Raw genomic sequence first — 25481 nt, forward strand, 5'->3', positions numbered from 1 at the left:
TTTTCTAGATAACAAACATAGTGTATTCTTCATATTTGGACACGAGAGATGCTTTGGTACATTATGGAGAAAGTTACCAATGTTTTTCTGTATCGTTAAAGTTGCAATTGTGGACAACATTGTTGTTGACAAACCGCATGTCAATATAAATGATTCAGATGCAGTTGCTATGAAATTGTAGTAAAAAATATTGTTTTGGTGTAACTCAGATTGTGTCATCGCAAGTGGTGTCTCATAACGTATAGTTTTCATGGCTGACACGCACAGATTTGTGTAATATTGCAGTCTTATATTCCAGGATAGTACAAACACTGTTAGCTATTATATTTCTGATTTTGATCTTTTTTGTATAATTTGTAATATGTTTAATTCTGTACTTTTGTAAGACTTGAGAGAATATTTCGTTATGCAATATGTAAGAGACAGAGAAAAGTTAGGAGAATTGCAGTGGAGTTAAAGACTTGATGAAATTTACGAAAACAAAGGGTACTGACATACGGAGAAAGATGGTAGTGTGTAGAACAGTGTTTCCTAATTTTCTTGCATTCAGGAGGACGACGGTTCAATCCCGCGTCCGGCCATCCTGATTTAGGTTTTCCGTGATTTCCCTAAATCACTCCAGGCACATGCCGGGATGGTTCCTCTGAAAGGGCACGGCCGACTTCCTTCCCCATCCTTCCCCAATCCGATGAGATCGATGACCACGCTGTCTGGTCTCCTTCCCCAAAACCAACCAACCTAATTTTCTGTTGGTCAGGTATACATTGCTTTAGTGTCATAAATTACACATAAAGTATCAAAGATTTCATAATCATTCATAAGTGCAAGCCATAATGAATGGAAAAGCTTGCTTAATGCTTCAATATAATTTGAGACAGGGGTACTGGTAAACTTTACTTTTTATTCCTGGATTAAATTTTCTTTCAGTTTTTTACATACAAAGAAAGCAGGAAATACATCTCGTTGTTGCATGAAATGTATTCTCAAGTTTAATATTAGTACACGTAGAAAAAGGCAGCCACTTACCTATAGTGGATGGATGTATGGAGTGCGTAAGTGCGGGCACCGTGAACACTGTTACATGCGTCTACACTCCGCACCTCCAAACACCAGTCTGTCAGATGAGTGGTTTCCTTTCCTTTATTTTACATTTTGGTCCACCCAGGAATTTTCATTATTGTTATACACTAGGTATGTAATCGAAGATTGGTGGTGTTTTATGATTCTGTCCAATGTGTAAATATATGTTGCTGCTGTTTGTTGTATGAACAATAAAATAAATTTATGTACAGTCTTTGTTGTTGAACTATCTGCACAATAGTTGTATTGAAATTAATTGAGCTGTGATAGGCCCGTTTCACACTTTGTTGGCAACTGTCTCTATTCCACTGTGTACATGGCATGCTGCCATGGTGGTTCAGATTTATCCAGATGCTGTTGTACATGGCATGGCCCATTAACTTCCTCCATCTTCTTCTTCTTCTTCTTCTTCTTTCCCAGTGTCTTGGCACAACCCCAATGAAATGAAAAATAAACAGATGCTATCATGGGTTTTAGTTTATCTTTGCTTAAAAAGGGGAAACAGAATACAGTTCATTCATTGAATTAATTTAAAAATGAATGCTGACATTTCATACTCAATTTCAAGAGCTCTACAGTGATCCTGAGTAGTTCTGCCATTATGATTGAGTATAATATCAACATTCATTGAACTACATGAGAGACAGAAGGATTCGTTACAGTGCATGAATGTGTTCTTAAAGAAATATATTCAGCCCATACAAATATTGACTGTTGCCATCACATAAATAAAATAAAATAGAATAAAAATACTATTTCAGCATATGGCAAGGTCTTAATAATTTGTGCTCAGCACATCATAATTAATTGGGTAACCAACTACTGCAGGAACAGAGGTATAAAAAAATATTATTCAGAAGTTTCAAAAGCAGTTGATTTTCTTTACATTTAATACTGAGCAACAAATGAAGAATTTCTCAAATATCTTTGAACTTGGACCCTGATTTATCCTGTAGATATAAAAGCCTGTGTCACTTTTGCATAACTTTGGGCATGGCAGAGGTGGCTTTGAAACCAAAGATATGTTATCAGTAATTGGGCTTCAGGCACAGGCAATGAAACAGGTATATGGTGAAATTTTAGCAAATAATGAGAGGAACATAATGTTGGATTACTTTTCAACTTCAGTTGGTTCTGTAAACTGGCAGTTTTCTAAAGTATAGTTTTTTGTTCCATTCAGTGTAAATATGTTTTTGAAAAGGTACAATAAAACCTCTTCAAGTGATTGGACAACTTACTGTACTCACATTACTGTATTCATGTTATGAAATGATCCACTTAATACCTTGAGTACACTGATCCACACAATTTCTTATGAAACCTATCCTTATAATTTTCTAGGCTTTTGTCCTATAAAACTGGCCATTTTTCTATTACAGAAATTAATTGCTTGATGTCCGTTTTTGAAGCTGTATGTAGGCCTACGAGAAGTTATGAAAACAAAAAGAACGCCAAATAACCTTAGAACAGAGTAACTGATCTGCACCTTGTTGTGGCCTCAGTCCTCCATGCTGTGGCAGAAAGATGTGAAGGCATCAATGTTCCCTAAGCAACTACCCCACAGGTCACAATGCTAGTGAAATGGCAGGTTTCCATTGCAATGGGAGTGCTCGGCAGTTCCACGAGTGCTGTTTGCTGTTTGGATGGCAACGGCTCATGCCATGTAGATGTGAAAGGCTGTGTAGGGCTCTCCATACCATGGCCGTGTGCACAGTACTGTGTAGAGGGCTGCTGGACAAGTGTGAAATGCGTCTTGGAGTGTTTTTAAATTTATGCCTAGGTCTGGAAGCTGAATTATCAGATTTCATTTAAGTGTATTGCATTTCATAGTCAGAGCTAAAGGACATTGGTACAGATGAATGCCATTGCAGGAGTGTTGGTCTGCTGATTCAGGTGGCATTGCCGTGTGCTCTGTTCTCAACAACTACTACCATTCTTCAGTTGAGAGGAGGGACCAACGCTGAGATGGCGCCTCAGTTTGACTATACCACTGAGGTAAGTTGACATTACTACAGAACTTATTCTGCAGACAGTAAAGTGAATACATTTTCCACATGTGATACAAAATAAATCAGTAGAAAAATCTACTCACCAAGCAGCAGCAGGAGAAAATACTCACAGAAGCTACAGAAGTGTGCAAGCTTTCGGAGTCAGTGGCTCCTTCTTCTGACAGAAAGGTTGAAGGGGAAGGAAGAGTGATGAAATAAAGGGACTGATGCAGTCAAGTAAATAAGGAAAGTTGCAGAAAAGTCACCCAGAACCAGATGGGATGAGAAGGAAAAACTGATAATTGGGACTGTACCAAATGAGATTTGAAAGCCTGAGAGGTTAAAGATGGAAGGCAGGGTAATGAGGTAGAAGGAGATTACTGACAAAGCGTTGTGCAAGTGTTATTAAGAGTAGAAAGCAAAGTGCATTATACATAGCAGACATGTGGGATGGGAGGTGGGGATTGACAGGTCAGTAAAGAAGACCTACTGATAATAAATACTGAGAACGTTAGGTCAGGTGGGTGACTAGATCCAAGGACATTTTGTAACACCAGTTCCCACCTGTATAGTTCTGAGAAACTGGTGTCAGAAGAATCCAGATGGCACAAGGGATGAAACAGGCAGCAGTATCATGACTATCATGTTGTAGAGCATGCACTACGATAGGATATTGTGCGTTGCCAGTATAAACCTTCTACGGCCATTCATCCTATCTGATAACTTGGTGGTAGTAATACTGATGTAGAAGGCTGACACATACTTACATAACAGGTGGTACATGGCGTGTGTCATTCCACATGTGGCTCTCCCTTTGATAATGTTTTGCCAGTTACAATTCTAGAATAGGTGGTGGTAGAATGGTGCATAGGGCAAGTCTTACAGGGGGGGGGGGGGACTGTCAGAGGGGTAGGAACCACAGGGAAATAAGTGGAGGAGGAGCATAGGGTCTGACCAGGATGTGGCAGATGTGTGGTGATCAAAATGTTCGACAGAATGGACCTTGTTTCAGGACATGATCTTAAGAAGTCATAGCCTTATTGTAGTAGCTGATTAATACATTCCAGACCAGGATAATACTGAGAGACTAGTGGTGTACTCCTAAGTTGTTTTTTTGGAGGGATCATCAGTACCCGGGTTGGATATGGTGGACTGGGAAATCTGCTTTTGATGTAGGCTTGTGGGGTAATTATATCCTGTGAAGGCTGAGGTGAGAATGGCAGTGTATTGCTGCAAAGAGTCTGCATCAGAGCAAATATGTTTGCCTGGCTGTATGTGAGGGAATGTTTGATATGGAAAAGATGGCAGCTATCAAAATGTGAATACTGTTGTTTCATAGTAGGTTTAATGTGAACAGAATTGTGTAGCTGAGCCTCGGTAGGGATGGGGTCAAAATTAAGGAAAGTGGCATGGGAGTTGGATACAACCATGTGAAATTTAATTGGGAGTATGTATTTAGAGATTCCAAAATTTTAATAGATCATCCTTGTGTGAGGCTGACCTGTTAAAATTGTCATTCAGCATTTTCTTCCATTGTAGTCCTCTCCAGTTTCGATCATCTTTCGCCAGGTCTCTCCATCTGTTCATGATCTTCCAGTCTGTCTTCTTCCAGATTCTGTCCACTTCATCTTGATAATCTTCCCTTTACAATTCTTTTAATGTGGCTAAATCAGTTCAGCCAATTTCCACCCATAGTTTTCTTTTAGGGGATTGATCTGAAACATGTTTAGTATTGTTTCATTTTGTGTCTTGTCCCTTCTTGTCTTACCCAGGGATCCCATTTAGAAAGTGCATCTCTGTTGCTTGTATTCCACTCAGATATTTCGGTTTCTAGGTCCAACATTTTGATCAAAATTGGTAGATAATATGCATAAAATAAACAAAAGGCAACCACTTCTCCATAAAGGAATAGTGTGTGGCACACAGAAACACATAACAGGGGATATATGCCCAGGGAAATCCAGGAAAAAGAGAGAAATTTTTTCATCCAGGAAAAACCTGGGAATTTTTTAGAATTCCAGGAATTTTCCATTGTTTGTTTTCAGCTATTTTTTTGTAATTTGGACTGGTAAGAACTGATGTTCTAACAAAGAATTTTACTTTAGCCTACTACTAATTTTACTCTAGCCTACTACTCAGAATAATACTGTGGCAATAAGAGATAAATGAGTGAATAACACTAAAATAAAACTTTAGTTGCAAAGAAAATGGACCATTTACAACAACAAAACACAATGCACACACAAGCATCTGCCGACAGCGAAATGTGTAAAAGGCTGTAGGACGAAGACAGTACATTTCTAATGGGTCACTGAAAAATATTTGGAAAGGGGGGGGGGGCTGGTTTGAGAAGCGGTATTTTCAAAGTAAATTTCCTCTAATGAAAGATGAATTATGTGTGAGAACATTCAATGAATTTCTTAAATCACAGAGCACTTGACTCTCATTCACAACTTAACACTTTGAGGACCAGCAACTTAGAAAAATTTTGGGCCCTGAAGACCAGCCATTTATGCCATTATTTAAAATTCTTAGGGCACATTAGTGTTTGACATGTCTTAAAGGGTAACACACACTAAAGAAGGCCAAGCTTCAGTGTTAGTTTTTCACATCTATTTAAGTTTTTGCACAATAATGATAGCAGAAAGTATAATTATCCTTCAACAAAAACTGTGAGCTGAGTTCTTGAGCAATTTCACACATAATTGGCTATTCTGTGGAAATATCAAAGTGCTCAACAGAACATTTATTCAACAATTTAGGGAAAGATATATACCTACTTACTGTAAAGAAGACATGTTAAGTTCCAGACAGGCATAATTAACACACTTACACAAAGCTTTCAGCCATAGCATTCATCAGCAAAACACACACACACACACACACGACCACCAACTTCAGCAGCATGGGCCAGAGATGCTGGAGGTGGTGGTCATGGGTGTGTGAGGGGTACCTGCTTCTGTGTATGAATGGTGTGTTTATCTTTTGTTGATGAAGGCTGTGGCCGAAGTGTAAGTGTCTTTCAATTGTGCCTGTCTGCAACTTAACATGTCCTCTTTACAGTAAGTAGAGTTCTACCTTATCCTACATTTTTAATATTCATACTTCGAGTTTCCATTGCTTGGAACATTTATTCAGTCAGATAACCAACGAAATGTTTGATGCACAGCAGTGAAATTTGTAATTGTGCTTGTTAGAAATATTCAGCTGTTGCAGTGATTTTCACATTTCCTATGCTCTGAATATCTGTCGTCATTGGTTGGCGAGATCGTGTGACAGCAGCAATGATTGGCCAGGAAAAGCGCATCACAATCTTGATTCCAGTGCTTCAGAAGCTGCTGTGCTGTATTTGGCGGAATTTATATTTATATTTTCATAACACAGGAAATACGCAGTGTACATGTTAACATGCATCAAAGATTTTTACAAAATGTGGGTTTTTCTTTTTGCTGTGGGAGGTGGTCATTTCTTAGCACTGGGAAGTTGGATGCCAGAGTATAGAACCTTTACCATTCAAAGAATTGTTACGTTTTACAACTCTGAGGGAAAGTATGTTGTCACTTAAAATAGAAAGGTTGTACTTCCACCGATGGTATAATGTATTTTCAGCCAGGAAAAAGTGTTTTCCCTTGGAAATTCAGGAAATTTTTTTCTTATCTGTGTATACACCCTGTAATAGAAAACAACTTTTGAGTCCTTACTCTTTTATGTAGTAAGATTACACATTTACATACACAACCACATAGACATCCAAATGTAGATACCTGTGCTAGCAGCGAGGCTGATTACCGAATATCAATTATTGAAAGCAGTTGGCAGTAGATGGAGGTGGGGAGGGAGTAGCATTGCACTGTGAGGCACATGTTTCACCAGAAGACACAGCAGCTGCACAATAAGATGAAAGGAGTTCAGAGAATAGAGCATGTAAGGGGTAGAGAGAGGCAGAGGATGGAGAGGAAGGTGGTGATGAAAAGGGAGCAGGGAGGAGAAAAAGGGGGGTGGTGGTGAAAAAAGGGGGAGGCTAATGGGGGGGGGGGAGAGAGAGAGAGAGAGAGAGAGAGAGAGAGAGTGAGTGCTAGCTTACATGAATAAGGGGAGGGGGATAAAAGCCATGGAGAAACCAGTACATGGTTTGGAAGGGAAGAGGGGTGTGGACAGAAGAGAGAAGGGAAAAGGTGAGGCAGTGAGAAAGAAGTTAGCGGAGGTTTAGGCCAGGGGTATAGCAAGTTCACAGGTTATGCTGGGGTAAAAATTCCTACCTGCGTAGTGTAAAGAAACTTAAGTTGGAATGGAGTATCCAAAGGGTGTAGTAAAGCAGCTGTTTAAGTCATAATTGTTGTTGTGTGCAGCATGTTCAGCAACTGGATGCCAAGTTTGTGTTCTTCCACAATTTGGCAATTTTCAATAGTTCCTTTCTCATTACCACTAGTTTCTTTTGTTGCTCATAGTGGATGCGACATCCTAAACATCATACCCCATGCTACCTTTTGCACCATTGTCCTGATATTGAACCTACAATCTCTTCCCTTATCCTCCTAGCCAACAACTTCCCGACCCACAATTATTTAACTTTTGAAGGCCAAGTTTATTAGGTTGATGAATGATTTTGAAGTGTTTTTCCATAATTTTAATAAACACAATAGATACTCATAACAGAGAATTTAATCATCAATAGTACATTCCCCTCCACTATTTACAACAGTCTGTCAACACTGTTGTAAACTTTCAATTCCATGACTATGGAAATCGTGTGATTTTCAGGCAAAGAACTTGTCGAGCCATGTTCAGAGTGCATTTTCACCTGCTAAGGAAGTTTCTTGAAGGTTGTTCAATAGGGAGCGGAAAAGATGAAAATCTGAGGGCGTGAGGTCAGGTGAATAAGGTGTGTGCAGAATGACTTCCCAACACAATTCCTGTTTGGTGTTTTTTCCAGTCTAGCAGAATGTTGGCTTTATCGTGGGGTAGCATCATTTCACACAGTCGTCCTAGTTGTTGTTCGTGGATTGCATCTGCAAGACGCCTCAATTGTTTACAATAAATGTCAGCAGTGATGTTTACAACAGGGGCAAGCAATTCGTAGTATACCACACTGTCGCTGTTCCACCAGATGAACAATGTTATCTATCGTTGGCGTGCACAGCTGTTTGTGTGGGGAGCTGCTGCTTTGTTTGGGCTCAGACATTCCTTTCTTTCCCGTATATAAACGTAAACAAACTGTTTCTTGTCACCAGTAATGATACACAGGCCAACTGATGACAAGCAAGCAGAGCTGCACATACTGCCACCCATTAATTTTTATGATTTGGGCTTAGAGCATGCGATATCCATACACCCAAATCTTAAACCTTCCCAATTGCAAGCAGGTGTTGCACAGTGGTGGAATGGTTACAGTTCATCACATTTTCCAGTTCTTGAGTACACTGACATGGCTCATTGTGGATTAATGTGTTTAAATGATATTCACATCCTGAAGGTCTTCCCAAATGTGGAGAGTCACTAATGTTAAAATAATCCTCCATTACATGAAAGAACCATTTTCCAGCTGTGCTCTATGCAGTGGAATTATCCCCATACACTGCACAAATGTTTCTGCCTGTCTCTGCTGCTGTCATCCCTCTATTGAACTCAAACAGAAGAATTTGTTGGAAATGTTCAAATAGCTCCACTTCATACTCCATTTTCTTGTGAACAGCTCCACTCAGTAATGACAAATAACAAAATGTCAATGTATAAACTCAAATAGCAACAGTGAGCTAAAAAAAAAGAGAGAGAGAGAGAATAAATAAATAAATGTATAGCAACCAGAATACAAACATTCATAACAAAAATGCTATGAGCTTATGCACAAACATAATATAAACAAATATGTGGTACTCTGCCATTGGTACTCGCATGGCACCATCTTACTTATTTATGGGCCATCTGGAGGCTTTGTCGCTATACTGTCGTAGCCTAAGACCCTTGTCTGGTTCAGATTCATTAATGACATTTTCATAATCTGATCTCATGGCAGGGCCAACATTTGCTCCTTTCTCCAATCCTTAACACTTACTCCCAGATCTGCCCGCTTCTTCTCAGACCAAAGAGATGTTGGTCTCCACCTCTCAGATGGTTCCGTAAATATGTCCATTCATATCAAGTGCACCAACCACCAACAGTACCTTCACTTCGACAGCTGTCAAAGTCTCTTCCATAAACCCTTGCTACGTGTGAATGCTACACATGCAGGGGACAACAGGTTATTCACTACTGTCCAACTACACTATTGAATGCAAATTGCTGGAAACAGGATCTACCACAATTTCTGCAAGTAACTCTCCAGAACAACCTTCAGTGGAATGATCACATAAGACCAATTGTGGGAAAATCTTCAGAAATTTAACTCATCCACAAAGGAAGTAGATTATACAGCATTTGTTTTACCGATTCTTGAGTATTGTTCTTCACTCTAGGATCCCTACCAGGTAGAACTGACAGAAGAGAGAGAGAGAGAGAGAGAGAGAGAGAGAGAGAGAGAGAGAGAGAGAGAGAAGATCCAACAAAGAGTTACACATTTTTGTCATGGGATTGTTTAGCTATTGTGAGAGCATTACAGAGATGCTCAGCAAACTCCATTGGCAGACATTACAAGATAGGTTTTGTGCATCATGGAGAAATTTATAACTGAAATTTGTAGAGAGCACTTTTCGGGAAGAGATGGACAACATATTTCTTACCCCCAGATAGATCTTGTGTAATGACCATGAGGAGAAAATCAAGGAATTAGAGCCAATTCAGATGTGTACAGTCAATCATTCTTCACGCGCGCTATTTGTAAGTGGAACAGGGTTGGAGAGCTCAGTTAGTTGTACAAAAAGTATACCCCGCCACACACCTTTAGGTGCCATGTGGAGTGTGATGTAGGTCTAGATGCAGTTGTCGAAATGAACCGATAATCTTAACAGAGCCATCACTGACAGACAATATTCTATTTATATCATTGTAGAGAACTTGCATGTCATCCCTACCTCTGACATCACTAACCCTGTTAACTAGCCACCAACTGTTATCTCCTACCCAATAAAAGACAGGGTCCCATGTAAAGCATCCATGTTATGCTGCAATTACTGTGCAGCATTCTATGTGGATATGACAAGTCACCAATTATCCACTTGCTTGAACGCCAAACTGTGACAACCCAAAACTTGACAATCCAGTTGCCAAACATGTTGCACACCACAACGCAAATGACTTCCAACTGCTGCCTTGCTACACAGGTCAGTTGGATACTCCCAGTGCAAGATCCCCTGAGCTATGCAGGTCTAAATTGTCCCTTCAGCATATCCTGCACTTTCACAATTCTGCGGCTTAAAGCTTCCTAACATGTTGCCCATTGCCTCGCCATACCTTCTTTCTACTGTCCATACTACTCCTTCGCCACCCATATCATGTACTGTCTTTTCCTATGATCCCCCCTCCTATCCCATCCCCACGCCCCACCCACCCTCCCTCCCCTGCACTCGCAACGCCCCACCCACCCTCCCTCCCCTGCCCTCGCAACGCCCCACCCACCCTCCCTCCCCTGCCCTCGCAACGCCCCACCCACCCTCCCTCCCCTGCCCTCGCGAGGCCCCACCCACCCTCCCTCCCCTGCCCTCGCGAGGCCCCACCCACCCTCCCTCCCCTGCCCTCGCGAGGCCCCACCCACCCTCCCTCCCCTGCCCTCGCGAGGCCCCACCCACCCTCCCTCCCCTGCCCTCGCGAGGCCCCACCCACCCTCCCTCCCCTGCCCTCGCGAGGCCCCACCCACCCTCCCTCCCCTGCCCTCGCGACGCCCCACCCACCCTCCCTCCCCTGCCTCGCCTCGAACTCATTGAAATGTGCATCATGTTTAAGGGGGCAGTGGTGAATGTGAAACTACTGGCCAGTTATGATTAAAGAGCAGCTACTCACCGAGGTCCAGTGCGGGCTGTAATTATTGTATGGCAGCAAAACTTGGTAGATGCGATAGTGGAGTAATGCAGAACTGATTTATGCTTAAAAAATTTCTAAAAACACATTTGTTGCTATTGTGGCCATAAGGTACTAATCTGGTACTGTACATCATCTTGTCAACATCCCCGGTGCTCATATTTAACAAATTGTGTAAGCAGTAGTTAATAATACAGTCTATGTTATGCCTTTCTCACTTGTTCGACCTTTTCTGCATATGTCCATTCCTAATCTGTTAAATACAGAAACATTTATATATCAAACAATGGAAAATCCAGGATGGAATGTAACAATACCAGAGAAGGAAGTTACTACTCACCATATAGCGGAGATGCTGAGTCGCGATAGGCACAATAAAAAGATTCACACAATTAAAGCTTTCGGCCATTAAGGTCTTTGTCAGCAGTAGACACACGCTCACACACACACACACACACACACACACACACACACACACACTCACATGAACACAACTTGCACACACATCCGCTGTCTCACAGAGCTGTGGTCTCAGCTCTCTGAGACTGCTGATGTGTGTGCAAGTTTTGTTTATGTGAAACATGTATATACATCTTTCTCACATTCATAGCGCCATATTTGCATCTGGAGGCCAAAATTGGAACTAATTTTTTCCGGCATACATTAGTTCAGCATTAACGCTTTAGAATATATACCAATATACAATAATTACATTCCACACTGGATCTCTGTGAGTAGCTGCACTTTAATTATAACCACCCGGTACAAGTAAGACAACCTGCAGCTTTGCATCATGCAAGGTGGATGGCCAAAGAAATTTATTCATTGAAGACATTCCTCTTTCATCCTCATCTATCCATCAGTGTTAATGAATTGGGTTGCCTGAAAAACACTGTTTGTTGTAAAATTGTATGAAAAATAGTGGTTTCAGAGTTCATCAGCAGTCAGTACACCTACGAATTACTTAAAAAAAAAAATAACACTGTACGAAAAAGTAAATGCAAGGGTTTTTTAGAGTACTCTAAAGAAGTTTTGTCAGTGCATGTGGTGTTTAAATGAAGAGATTTGAGTGTTATCTCTGTCTGATAATGTTGCAAAAACACACATGGTTAGAAATCTGCAACAGGAAGCTTTGTGGACTGAAAGGAGGTAATGTTCCACCTGTTGCAGTTACAAAACATTTGGTAAGTCTAATTTTTGGCTTAATGTAATTTTATAAATGTAAGTTGGTACTTTGGCTTAGGCTTTTTGGAATGTATCAACATGTTTACTGGCAGATTGTGCTTAGAATCTCTCTATTATTTCAGACAAGAAAAATGATGAGTTTATTTCAGTCAAGAGTGTGGACACAATGAAAAATTAAGCATTGATTCAGATTTCTTAAATAAAGTTTGTATTTATTGGGATTCAAACCCTTGATACCTTAGTGCTAAAGAGTGCTGAAAAATCTTTAGGTGGAGAGAGGAGTGATGTTAATGCAAGATTCCAGTGGGCTATTAACAGATGATGAACAACAAAAAGAACTCATTTTGTGATGTCTGCAAGATCACTGGAGCCCATGACCTGATTGTAAAAAGACACTGAAAAGAAAGTTGTGATACAACTAGTATTGATTTATGCTGCATTCACACATTTGTTATGGTCTGTTATATAGTAATACTTAAATTTCTCCCATTAAAATATATTTAAGCATATATGCAAAACATACATACGTTGATTTCAGTTGTTTATAGCAACAGAAAAAAACACTTTCTTCCAGTATTTAAATCTTATCTAGATATTGAAGTCCAATGCAGCATGGGTTAACACTAAAAAATTGTAATGAAACTTTGCACATTTTCAAAACATGACAAAAAAGGGGGAGGGGTCATACACTCAGATCATTTGCCATTTTATGTAACCATCAGATAAGGACCACCCTAATATTTAGTAACAGATATACTAATGTGGAAAACTTTTTCTTAATATCATTTGTCATTAAATAGAAGTTAAGAATTTTTTTATTTTTTCAGGTTTTCAGACCACTGTTAGAGAGGTTTGGGGCAACATTCGATTACAAACTTTTAAGAAGGTAATACTTACTAATCTGTAAGAGTGATTAAAACTATTTGGCAATTGTTCCTCATGCAGTGCTTTCAGTAACTGCAAGATTTCAAATTGCCATAGAGCAAATATGGATTGCTTCACCCAGAATTGTTTTGTGTAACGCTGTTTGGCTTTGCGGATCCATACATTTCTCATGTTCTTTGGAGATTAATAAATTTATGACTTCTGTTTAAGAAATAAAATTTTTATCCAGTGATATCAAACATATCTGCTTGAGAAAAGTGGAAGATTTATAATTCTCTGTAAAGGCTGTCTGCTTTCTATTTTGCACTTTCATTTATTATATTTATGTGTAACGTAGTCAGTAATAAGTTTCTTAGAAGCAAGTTTCAGTGCTCAGTACTGTGTTAGTTCAGTAGACATAATTTTAAAATACTTCAGTGAATGAATTAGATAAAACAGTACTAGATTTATAAATAATAGGGGCAAAGTGTGAAGCTTGTTGTTCTGCCCAGTTTCAAAGTGGCATAGTGCTTGATTTTGAATTTTAATTTTTAAGATCTGAATTTTACAGTAACATTAAGTGTACTGATAGAATAGTACATGAAATGATTGTGAACTATCAGATGAGAAATATCTTGAGGTGACAAACACTGTTCTTCAAAGACAAAATGATTAGTGACTAAAAGACACACAAAAACTAGTAATTTTTGTTAAACTTCCAAACCTTTGTGCTTCTTCCAAGCATAGGGAGTTTGCACGTACAGATGTGTGCTGCTGCATGCAAACATAAGTGCAATGGGATATCAAATGCTTGATGTTGCATTTGTAGCATCCATGGGTGCCCAGGCTGTAGGGCGGAGATATTTATGTCTGGAATGGCAGCATGTATTTAAAGGGAAGTCCCTGTCATTGTCTGTATGTTTAATTTTGTCAAAGTTCATATGAAACAATGAAGAAAATTGAGACTGACATTGAGGAAAATAGTCCTCAGGTCGGAGGAATACAATAAAACATGACCAGTGAGCTAAGTGTGACTCTATTTGTGTAAACTTTGGTGGGAATATTTTAGCAAAATCATCATCTTGGACGCCATATTTGATAATAACAAGAGGAGGGGTAGGGTAGGTAGAATACCAGTAAATTTCCTTCTGTATGTGACCTGCTGAAGAGAAAGGTAGCGGAAAATAATTTACTCCTAGCTCTATAGTCCTCCATCAATTGTCAATAACTCTTAAACCTTAATTGTTTCTTCTGATGGTTGCAGGAAAATGTTAGTATTCCTGTTACGTATGCAGCACAGATGTTGAAAATTAAGCAAAGATCATCATAAAAGATTAACAGGCAGAACTCACATTCAAAACAGATGCTGAAATATATACCAATATCTCTTCTGCATGTTAGCAGGTGCATTTTCTGTGGCATTTTGCCAGTTATTACCAATTTCATTTTTGGAGTCAGCCCAAACAAGTTCTACTCATCACGGGTTTCATGTGACTATCGTCAAAGAATGTCAATTCTCATTGTAAACAAAATGTTTCTGGAAGTGCACTTGTATGTGCCTATTCAATAAAACAAACCCAGATTGGTGTAGTGTGAGACTTGTTTTCACAGTAAGTATTAATACAAAACATGAAGAGGAACCAGTGCTCCAGCAATGACTGAGTAGTGCTTGGTAATAGCAAGAGTGTGGCAACTCCTTCCAGTTTCCTCCACTAACAGCATGTAATCTTACCCTCCCACATATCACCTTTGAATTTCTCTGTCTCTAAAAGTTTTGAAAGCTTTGAGAGGCATAAGATATACAAAAGAAAAACTTTTTACTTCATTTTCTCTTTTTATTGGTTGCAGTTCTCACACCTAGGGGTACATTCTCGAGGCTGAAATTTTGATTTTGTAGGTTCCTGCTGATCTGAATTATGTTTCAAGATTTGCCTGTTTTGCTCTTGAATTTTATTTTTTGTCACATTTTTCAATATCACACCGTCTTTACAATTTACACTTCTTTAACACCACAAATTACATTGTTAGTGTCAATCATACAAATACGTCTGATTCCATCAGAGACATGCCCACTGCTACTTAAATTCTGCAATACTCGCAATATTCCAAAGAGTTTACAAAGCAGAGGAGTTTACAAACTTTCTTGTCAAAAGAATAATAATCACCAAGATATAACATTATTTTAGAAATGAATCAGAAATAAATCTAATAATTAGCATTAGATTGTGCAATGAATAACATGAATTTTAAGTATGTCAGATATTTCTTAATTTCAGATATTTCTGAAAGAAGAGTAATTTTAATCATTAGTACATATCAGTTGTAACAAATTAATATCTTTCTATAAATTTTAGCCTGAAATATAGTACATCGTTTACAAAATCGTATGAAGTTCATTCAGTTCACCTATTCAAGAATTGATAGTACACATGGTATTGGTTATTCCTATAAAAAAAGGTAATGTTAGAGGAGGGGGTCCTATTACAGGCAGCAGATGATGTTCCATGCCTACAAAAAAACAATGATCAGAGGGGCTCCTACTGTTATTTATTCTTGCCAATTTTGTATAAGCTTGGCAACTTGCAAGCCTTTAAGAGCAAAGGACGAAACATAGTCATTTCTTAAAGAGCAGACAGACAACACTTCTCAACTGAACCTATCAAACCTGGATGTCAACTTCACCCCGTAACGTGATTTGGCATATGACATCATAGGTGCACACACAGAAAAGTAACAGATCATTGACAGTACTTCCTTTGCGGCTGTATTAGTTTCTGAAATGTGAGTTGCAGTGACAGACTGACCTCTTGTCATGCTAGAGGTCTAGGTTGGGTTGAAACATCAAAGTTCAGGTGCGAGTTTGTGAAACTGTAAGACACTTCATTTGATTCGACAGTGCGGTTGGGGCAACATGAAAGATACTTAAACAGAACAGTCTCTTACACAATATTATCTGCTGCATTCTGCTATGCTTTGGGATTAAAAACCAGCCTGCTTTAGTGTCGTATGGCACTTCCATTCGCAGTGTGCCAAGTATCTTGTGCGCTGGAGCCTCACTGTCTGCATAATATTACTATATCTACATCTACATCTACATTTATACTCCGCAAGCCACCCAACGGTGTGTGGCGGAGGGCACTTTACGTGCCACTGTCATTACCTCCCTTTCCTGTTCCAGTCGCGTATGGTTCGCGGGAAGAACGACTGTCTGAAAGCCTCCGTGCGCGCTCTAATCTCTCTAATTTTACATTCGTGATCTCCTCGGGAGGTATAAGTAGGGGGAAGCAATATATTCGATACCTCATCCAGAAACGCACCCTCTTGAAACCTGGCGAGCAAGCTACACCGCAATGCAGAGCGCCTCTCTTGCAGAGTCTGCCACTTGAGTTTATTAAACATCTCCGTAACGCTATCACGGTTACCAAATAACCCTGTGATGAAAACGCGCCGCTCTTCTTTGGATCTTCTCTATCTCCTCCGTCAACCCGATCTGGTACGGATCCCACACTGATGAGCAATACTCAAGTATAGGTCGAACGAGTGTTTTGTAAGCCACCTCCTTTGTTGATGGACTACATTTTCTAAGCACTCTCCCAATGAATCTCAACCTGGTACCCGCCTTACCAACAATTAATTTTATATGATCATTCCACTTCAAATCGTTCCGCACGCATACTCCCAGATATTTTACAGAAGTAACTGCTACCAGTGTTTGTTCCGCTATCATATAATCATACAATAAAGGATCCTTCTTTCTATGTATTCGCAATACATTACATTTGTCTATGTTAAGGGACAGTTGCCACTCCCTGCACCAAGTGCCTATCCGCTGCAGATCTTCCTGCATTTCGCTACAATTTTCTAATGCTGCAACTTCTCTGTATACTACAGCATCATCCGTGAAAAGCCGCATGGAACTTCCGACACTATCTACTAGGTCATTTATATATATTGTGAAAAGCAATGGTCCCATAACACTCCCCTGTGGCACGCCAGAGGTTACTTTAACGTCTGTAGACGTCTCTCCATTGATAACAACATGCTGTGTTCTGTTTGCTAAAAACTCTTCAATCCAGGCACACAGCTGGTCTGATATTCCGTAGGCTCTTACTTTGTTTATCAGGCGACAGTGCGGAACTGTATCGAATGCCTTCCGGAAGTCAAGAAAAATAGCATCTACCTGGAAGCCTGTATCTAATATTTTCTGGGTCTCATGAACAAATAACACGAGTTGGGTCTCACACGATCGCTGTTTCCGGAATCCATGTTGATTCCTACAGAGTAGATTCTGGGTTTCCAAAAACGACATGATACTCGAGCAAAAAACATGTTCTAAAATTCTACAACAGGTCGACGTCAGAGATATAGGTCTATAGTTTTGCGCATCTGCTCGACGACCCTTCTTGAAGACTGGGACTACCTGTGCTCTTTTCCAATCATTTGGAACCTTCCGTTCCTCTAGAGACTTGCGGTACACGGCTGTTAGAAGGGGGGCAAGTTCTTTCGCATACTCTGTGTAGAATTGAATTGGTATCCCGTCAGGTCCAGTGGATTTTCCTCTGTTGAGTGATTCCAGTTGCTTTTCTATTCCTTGGACACTTATTTCGATGTCAGCCATTTTTTCGTTTGTGCGAGGATTTAGAGAAGGAACTGCAGTGCGGTCTTCCTCTGTGAAACAGCTTTGGAAAAAGGTGTTTAGTATTTCAGCTTTACGCGTGTCATCCTCTGTTTCAATGCCATCATCATGCCGGAGTGTCTGGATATGCTGTTTCGAGCCACTTACTGATTTAACGTAAGACCAGAACTTCCTAAGATTTTCTGTCAAGTCGGTACATAGAATTTTACTTTCGAATTCACTGAACGCTTCATGCATAGCCCTCCTTACGCTAACTTTGACATCGTTTAGCTTCTGTTTGTCTGAGAGGTTTTGGCTGCGTTTAAACTTGGAGTGAAGCTCTCTTTGCTTTCGCAGTAGTTTCCGAACTTTGTTGTTGTACCATGGTGGGTTTTTCCCGTCCCTCACAGTTTTACTCGGCACGTACCTGTCTAAAACGCATTTTACAATTGCCTTGAACTTTTTCCATAAACACTCAACATTGTCAGTGTCGGAACAGAAATTTTCGTTTTGATCTGTTAGGTAGCCTGAAATCTGCCTTCTATTACTCTTGCTAAACAGATAAACCTTCCTCCCTTTTTTTATATTCCTATTAACTTCCATATTCAGGGATGCTGCAACGGCGTTATGATCACTGATTCCCTGTTCTGCACTTAGAGTCGAAAAGTTCGGGTCTGTTTGTTATCAGTAGGTCCAAGATGTTATCTCCACGAGTCGGTTCTCTGTTTAATTGCTCGAGGTAATTTTCGGATAGTGCACTCAGTATAATGTCACTCGATGCTCTGTCCCTACCACCCGTCCTAAACATCTGAGTGTCCCAGTCTATATCTGGTAAATTGAAATCTCTACCTAAGACTATAACATGCTGAGGAAATTTATGTGAAATGTATTCCAAATTTTCTCTCAGTTGTTCTGCCACTAACGCTGCTGAGTCGGGAGGTCGGTAAAAGGAGCCAATTATTAACCTAGCTCAGTTGTTGAGTGTAACCTCCACCCATAATAATTCACAGGAACTATCCACTTCTACTTCACTACAGGATAAACTACTACTAACAGCGACAAACACTCCACCACCGGTTGCATGCAATCTATCCTTCCTAAACACCGTCTGTACCTTTGTAAAAATTTCGGCAGAATTTATCTCTGGCTTAAGCCAGCTTTCTGTACCTATAACGATTTCAGCTTCGGTGCTTTCTATCAGCACTTGAAGTTCCGGTACTTTACCAACGCAGCTTCGACAGTTGACAATTACAATACCGATTGCTGCTTGGTCCCCGCATGTCCTGACTTTGCCCCGCACCCGTTGAGGCTGTTGCCCTTTCTGTACTTGCCCAAGGCCATCTAACCTAAAAAACCGCCCAGCCCACGCCACACAACCGCTGCTACCCGTGTAGCCACTTGTTGCGTGTAGTGGACTCCTGACCTATCCAGCGGAACCCGAAACCCCACCACCCTATGGCGCAAGTCGAGGAATCTGCAGCCCACATGGTCGCAGAACCGTCTCAGCCTCTGATTCAGACCCTCCACTCGGCTCTGTACCAAAGGTCCGCAGTCAGTCCTGTCGACGATGCTGCAGATGGTGAGCTCTGCTTTCATCCCGCTAGCGAGACTGGCAGTCTTCACCAAATCAGATAGCCGCCGGAAGCCAGAGAGGATTTCCTCCGATCCATAGCGACACACATCATTGGTGCCGACATGAGCGACCACCTGCAGATGGGTGCACCCTGTACCCTTCATGGCATCCGGAAGGACCCTTTCCACATCTGGAATGACTCCCCCCGGTATGCACATGGAGTGCACATTGGTTTTCTTCCCCTCTCTTGCTGCCATTTCCCTAAGGGTCCCCATTACGCGCCTGACGTTGGAGCTCCCAACTACCAGTAAGCCCACCCTCTGCGACCGCCCGGATCTTGCAGACTGAGGGGCAACCTCTGGAACAGGACAAGCAGCCATGTCAGGCCGAAGATCAGTATCAGCCTGAGACAGAGCCTGAAACCGGTTCGTCAGACAAACTGGAGAGGCCTTCCGTTCAGCCCTCCGGTATGTCTTTCGCCCCCTGCCACACCTTGAGACGACCTCCCACTCTACCACAGGCGAGGGATCAGCCTCAATGCGGGCGGTATCCCGGGCAACCACAGTCTTAGTCCGATCGGGGGATGCGTGGGACGAGCTGGCCGTCCCCGACAAACCCCCATCCGGACCCCCACAGTGATGCCCATTGGCAACAGCCTCAAGCTGTGTGACCGAAGCCAACACTGCCTGAAGCTGGGAGCGAAGGGATGCCAACTCAGCCTGCATCCGAACACAGCAGTTGCAGTCCCTATCCATGCTAAAAACTGTTTTGCAAAGAACGTCTGAACTAATCTACAGAGAGCGCAAACAAATCGACAAAATTTAAACGGTTATTAAAATACAAGATTGCCTAGTAAATGCAGTAATGCTGCTACTTGCGCACTGCTGACACACTGCTCGACAGCGGAAGGAGACTATGCGATTTTACACTGTTCAGGTACTAAAATGCGATGCTACAACTCTCAAACACTATAATACGCCCGAAATTTCTGAATTAAACAATGCAAGTACCAAAAACACGCAAAGAAATTAAGAATTAAACTATGTAACAAATGAGTGAGCTAGGAGTATACGACTTGCTGCTGCAGCTGCTTATCCAACGGCGGCAGGGAGCACACTGACTGTGACCAACCGACACTGGCCGTTCAAAACAAAAACAGAAGACAAACGACTACGCGAATTTACACTATTCAGGTACTAAAACGCGATGCTACAACTCTCAAATACTATAATACGCCCGAAATTTATGTATCAAACAATGCAAGTACCAAAAACACGCAGAGAAATTAAGAATTAAACTACGTAAGAAATAAGTGAGCTAGGAGTATACGACTTGCTGCTGCAGCTGCTTATCCAACGGCGGCAGGGAGCACTGCTCAGTCACTCTTGGAGTACTGCTTATTTTTAACATTTTGTTGCCCCTGTTAGTACTACATTAAACTGAATATTGTATGCAAGCAAGCACGCACACACGGACTTAATGTTTCCCCCTTCCCAACAGCACTTTTAAGTTACTTATATCAAGCTATTTTTCACATGTCTTTGCTTTCATTACAGGGGCTACTTCCCACGTGGTGGTGGCGAAGTGCATATCAGGGTGAATCCTGTAAGACAACTAAAACCAATCAAAATGATAGATGGTGGAAAGATCCTAAGAATTTGGGGTTGGGCGTTTGTAGCAGGAACATTGCCAATCAAGGTAAATTTTTCCAGTGTCACTGCATTGATGAGCACATGATCTTTAATTAGCTCCAAACTCCCTAGTGTATCTACGAATTGGAATGATAGGAAAACTGCGTCGTTAAAAACATAGTATTATGTTTTTCTAGATAAGTACATATGGTGAATATGTATGTTTACTCTGATGTAATAAATTACTTGCATGGTTGAATGAATCATTTATTCACTCATTCAATAATTTGACATACTGATGGATACGTAGTGTATAATTAGATATGAGCCTTCAATGTTTTGATTTTACACTGCCATGAACGTAGTGTACTGTAAAGTTTGGTGAATATATAGAATGGATTACAGCATAATAAACAGGTGATATTTTACAGTGTATACAGTTGTTATTTACTTTAACATGCACATATGTTTTTATTGTTGTATGCTCATTTCATTATCATCATTCGTGACAGTGGCTCGCTTGGACTGTGTAAAAGATTGGATTGTACTGATCACCACTCAGTTGAGCACCCCACAAACCAAACACCACCACCTCATTGTTGTATTCACCAAAACAGATCCAAGCTGCAACACTCAAGTTAGCAGGAAGCGAACCCTGTACTACAGGCAATTTGTTTCTGTACAAGGCACTGGCAACAGATGTCATCACAGGGCATTATATCTAAAACAAGTAATACAAGCAACACAAAAGGAAACATTTAATAAAAGAATTTATTCAGAGTACTCAGCTTTTAGTGATTTATGGTGTGTGGCTCTGTGGTTAAAGCCCTAAATGCTAGTCTGACCTAACAGATTGAAAGAGAACTATCTAATCTAAAGTAGTTCAATCAGGACTGCTGTATTTAACATTTGGCTTCTGTCTATGAATTGAATATCACATAAACAATTGGCATTTAATTTTTGATGATCAGTCATTAATAGCAGTGATCTGTGATGATGGTGGCTGCTGATACGTGTCAGCTGGAACTGTAGGCAACAGTTTCTATTGAACTGGAACATAAACTGTCAGCAACTGCAGCTGGCAGTGTGTTTGAGGTGCATTTCCATTCATCTGCAACTGATGTATTGATGTCCGTTTGTGCTCTAGTAGTACATTCTATGTATCAGTGCCCTGTGTGGTGGCTGACATAACTATAAACATATGGAGAGCACTGTTTGGAGGTTCCATGAAAGAAGCATGAATTGGTTCCAGATTATGAGTGTCATGTAGGTGGTGACAGATCAAAACTGAGGGGTGCCTGGTGTGGGAAGTGCCTGAATGGCAGTGCCCTTTGGTGTTACAACTGTGTTCCATATGCCTGCATGTACAGCATTAATCAAAATTGAATTATGGTTACTTCTATTTTCTTGCTTTCGTGTTCATTGTACTTCGGGTTTACAATCCTGTATTTCTGACTGTGTGCTGTAAGGCATTAATACTCCTTATTTGGCTGATGCTGTTTGGAAGGCAATAGAATAAGTAAATCACCATATAAGTCTTTTCTCGTAACAACTTGGTCTGTGTGTGTGACACACACACACACACACACACACACACACACACACACACACACACACAGAGAGAGAGAGAGAGAGAGAGAGAGAGAGAGAGAGAGAGAGAGAGAGAGTTGTCTGCATTTGCCAGCTGTTCTCCATTGTCATTGGATTTTGCTTCTCCAGCAACAGAAAGGCAGTCTGTTCTTAAACCTGAGAGATTTCTTGTCAACTTCATTACTGCTATAGATCAGAGGGAAGAGAACACTTATCGTGTACCTTGGAGGAATAGTAAGTCACTCAGAAGTGATATGTATTGGTTATTTTGTCACGGAAAAGAGAGAGGTGGGTGGGCATGAATGAATAGTTTAAGGAAAGAATGAGTGTTGTTTGTATTGATACTGTAATTTTGAGAGAACGATTTGTGAATTATTTTTTGTGACCTTCTCTAAATTAATGAGGTGAATTATGAATAAAACAGAATATGGCCTGTTTCTCATGAATACCTGATACTGTTTGGAGTGGCTGGGAGAATGAATTAGTTAACCTTTTTTTAACTGAACAAAGAAGCTTTTAACACATTTTAGTTGTTCCTAGATCTCATCAAATTTGGGTGGTGCAGATATTGTCAACATGCCTAATTACTTGGTGCACCATGACACACAATATTCCCAAGACTACTGTCAAGAAAGAATAACCAATACCTCTTTTTTACTTTCTTGTTTTGTTTCATTCAGAAGCTGTCACTCAAGATGTTGAAGCATAGTTTTATTGAACAGCCTGAGGGCCACAGAGTTAAGCTTCCACTGTGCTCCCTTCTGGCAAGGCAGTCATCTTTCTTGTACATGCGCACAAAACCTAGACCAGCTATAATTAAAACTGTTTATGTCGATAAATTTAATCATCATTAATCAGTTTATATCATTTGAGGCTTCTTTCATCATTTCACTAATTATCAAATTTTTAAAACATGGAACTACCTCGGAGATAATGAACACATCACTTCATGAAATCAACTGAAATCTTAAAAAACTTAGTATGTGTAAAGATGCTTCCTTCAGGTGTTTCAGAAATGATTGTAGAAACACTGAAGTAGCTAAGTAGTTAAAATTGGCCAAAATTAACATTTTGGAGAAGTTTTTTCTTGGAAAAAAAGTTATTTGTACTTCAGGCTCATCTGTGTATACAACCATAGGTGTAACTGTATCAGTAAGTCTTGAAATTCTGAACTGGTGTGTAAACTTGACCTTTATTTATTTTACATTGAGAAAGATCACAGCATTTGTAATGCACCAAATTCTCATTGTGAGGCACAGGCTGATGGGATGGAATGCCCTGGAATATGAAAGCAGTCAGTCACAATTTTGTAATTACATTGCTGATAACTAGAGCCCAGATTTTATGTAATATCAAGTTAAGAAATGTGTACACAATATATAAACAAAATTTGTGAAATACTGTATGTCCATAAATATGTAATGAAGCAATTATATGTAAAATACAAAATTTAATTTTTTTTGTTAGAAAACATAAGTTAACAGGTAGTTAGTTCCTAAAAAATTCACTTCTGCTACAGAGTGTTTATGTAAAAGTGTTCCTATTCAAGTTTTTTTTTAAGTCACAAAGGAACAGGATGCTCAGTTAATTATAATATAATTTTCCAAATGCTTTGTAGCCATGCACAGTCTTATGTCTGGCAGTATGTTTTCATAAACAGAGAGGAGGACGACGGTTCAATCCCGCGTCCGGCCATCCTGATTTAGGTTTTCCGTGATTTCCCTAAATCACTCCAGGCAAATGCCGGGATGGTTCCTCTGAAAGGGCACGGCCGACTTCCTTCCCCATCCTTCCCTAATCCGATGAGACCGATGACCACGCTGTCTGGTCTCCTTCCCCAAACCAACCAACCAACCATAAATAGAGAAAGAACGCTCAAATTGATAATTCAATGGTGCATATTTATACATAGGGACTGTGCTACAAACAATGTTCTCAGGGTTTTCTAAAATAACACCATTAAATAAGCTAGATAAAGTAACAAAATTTTGAGAATCCAGGGTTCTTGTTGAACACAGACTGCAGTTTACTGGAAACTACACCATCTACTTCACCTGGTACAACACTGACTTTCTGAACTGCATCTTCCACTACTCCCACAGCCTCTTGGAGAGGCATACTTGAAGTCCCCAGTTTTTTGATACTGTTGGGAAGCCAGCTGAAGTGACTTGGAATGTATGAAACTGAACTGAGCACTTTAGAACTGTTGAATGCTGACAAGGATTTACTCAGAGAGACTGCAGGATCAGCAGAAAAGTTTTCCGACACTGACTTCAAAGCTTCAAAGTGCTTACTGTAAAAAATCACAGCTTGTATCCATGTTGACCACCTTGTTGTCACTGGCTCTAGAAGCAGAAGTACATCAGTTAGACATTGTTTGTGGTGTAAGGACATTTAAAGGAAACCACCTTTCTTGCTTATATCCGTGTATGAGAATTGATGCCTAACTGTCTCTGCCACTTGTTACAGTGTGTGAGCTGTACATGTAACATGCACTAAGGTTTGATAAAATACACTAAGTGATTTCCCTGTGTGCAACATGTATGGAGCTTCATCTGTGTACATCAGTAGGATGGTCTTCTTTTTTACACCATCTGGCCATAGTACCTTCAGTTCATCATTAATGAGTCTAGCAACTGTTGACCTGTGTGTTGCCTCCAATGGTGTACAATAAATTAAATTGGGTGTAGGTGCAGCCTCATAAAGAGTCCAAATTGAACACAAATAGATTAGCAGTGAAACAGCCTACTGCATCTGTCATCCCACCAACAGAAATCCTGATAGCTGATTTGCCAGTGTCAGCCCTGATTTTTTTCTAATATGTTAACGTAGCAAGAATGCAGGTAATTCTTTCTGATATTCTGCCCGTTTGGGATGTTACTGTTGCAGTATTTCTATAAGAAATGTTTAAATTCCAGTACCCATAGTTTGTTCCAAGGTATGTTCCCTGGAACCAGTGCAATACACATTTCTTTGCAACATTCATTGTTAGATTATGCAGGCTG

General features: G+C 40.3%; 1 protein-coding gene and 1 non-coding gene across 3 annotated transcripts in view; both read left to right on the forward strand.

The window, feature by feature from the left end:
• LOC126262208 (RNA 3'-terminal phosphate cyclase) overlaps positions 1-25481 on the forward strand; it is an 82616-nt gene that overhangs the window by 40906 nt on the left and 16229 nt on the right. For both annotated transcript variants that reach the window (XM_049958632.1, XM_049958633.1), the window contains exons 4-6: positions 2952-3075; positions 13031-13089; positions 20812-20953. In XM_049958632.1, coding sequence (XP_049814589.1) covers positions 2952-3075; positions 13031-13089; positions 20812-20953 — 325 coding nt within the window. The remainder of the gene's footprint in view (positions 1-2951; positions 3076-13030; positions 13090-20811; positions 20954-25481) is intronic.
• LOC126191759 (small nucleolar RNA SNORA79) lies at positions 13128-13254 on the forward strand. The gene has a single exon (XR_007538471.1). It is a non-coding gene; the product is annotated as a small nucleolar RNA SNORA79 (small nucleolar RNA).

This window comes from Schistocerca nitens, chromosome 6 (assembly GCF_023898315.1).
Source record: "Schistocerca nitens isolate TAMUIC-IGC-003100 chromosome 6, iqSchNite1.1, whole genome shotgun sequence".
NCBI classification, from domain to species: Eukaryota; Metazoa; Arthropoda; class Insecta; order Orthoptera; family Acrididae; genus Schistocerca; species Schistocerca nitens.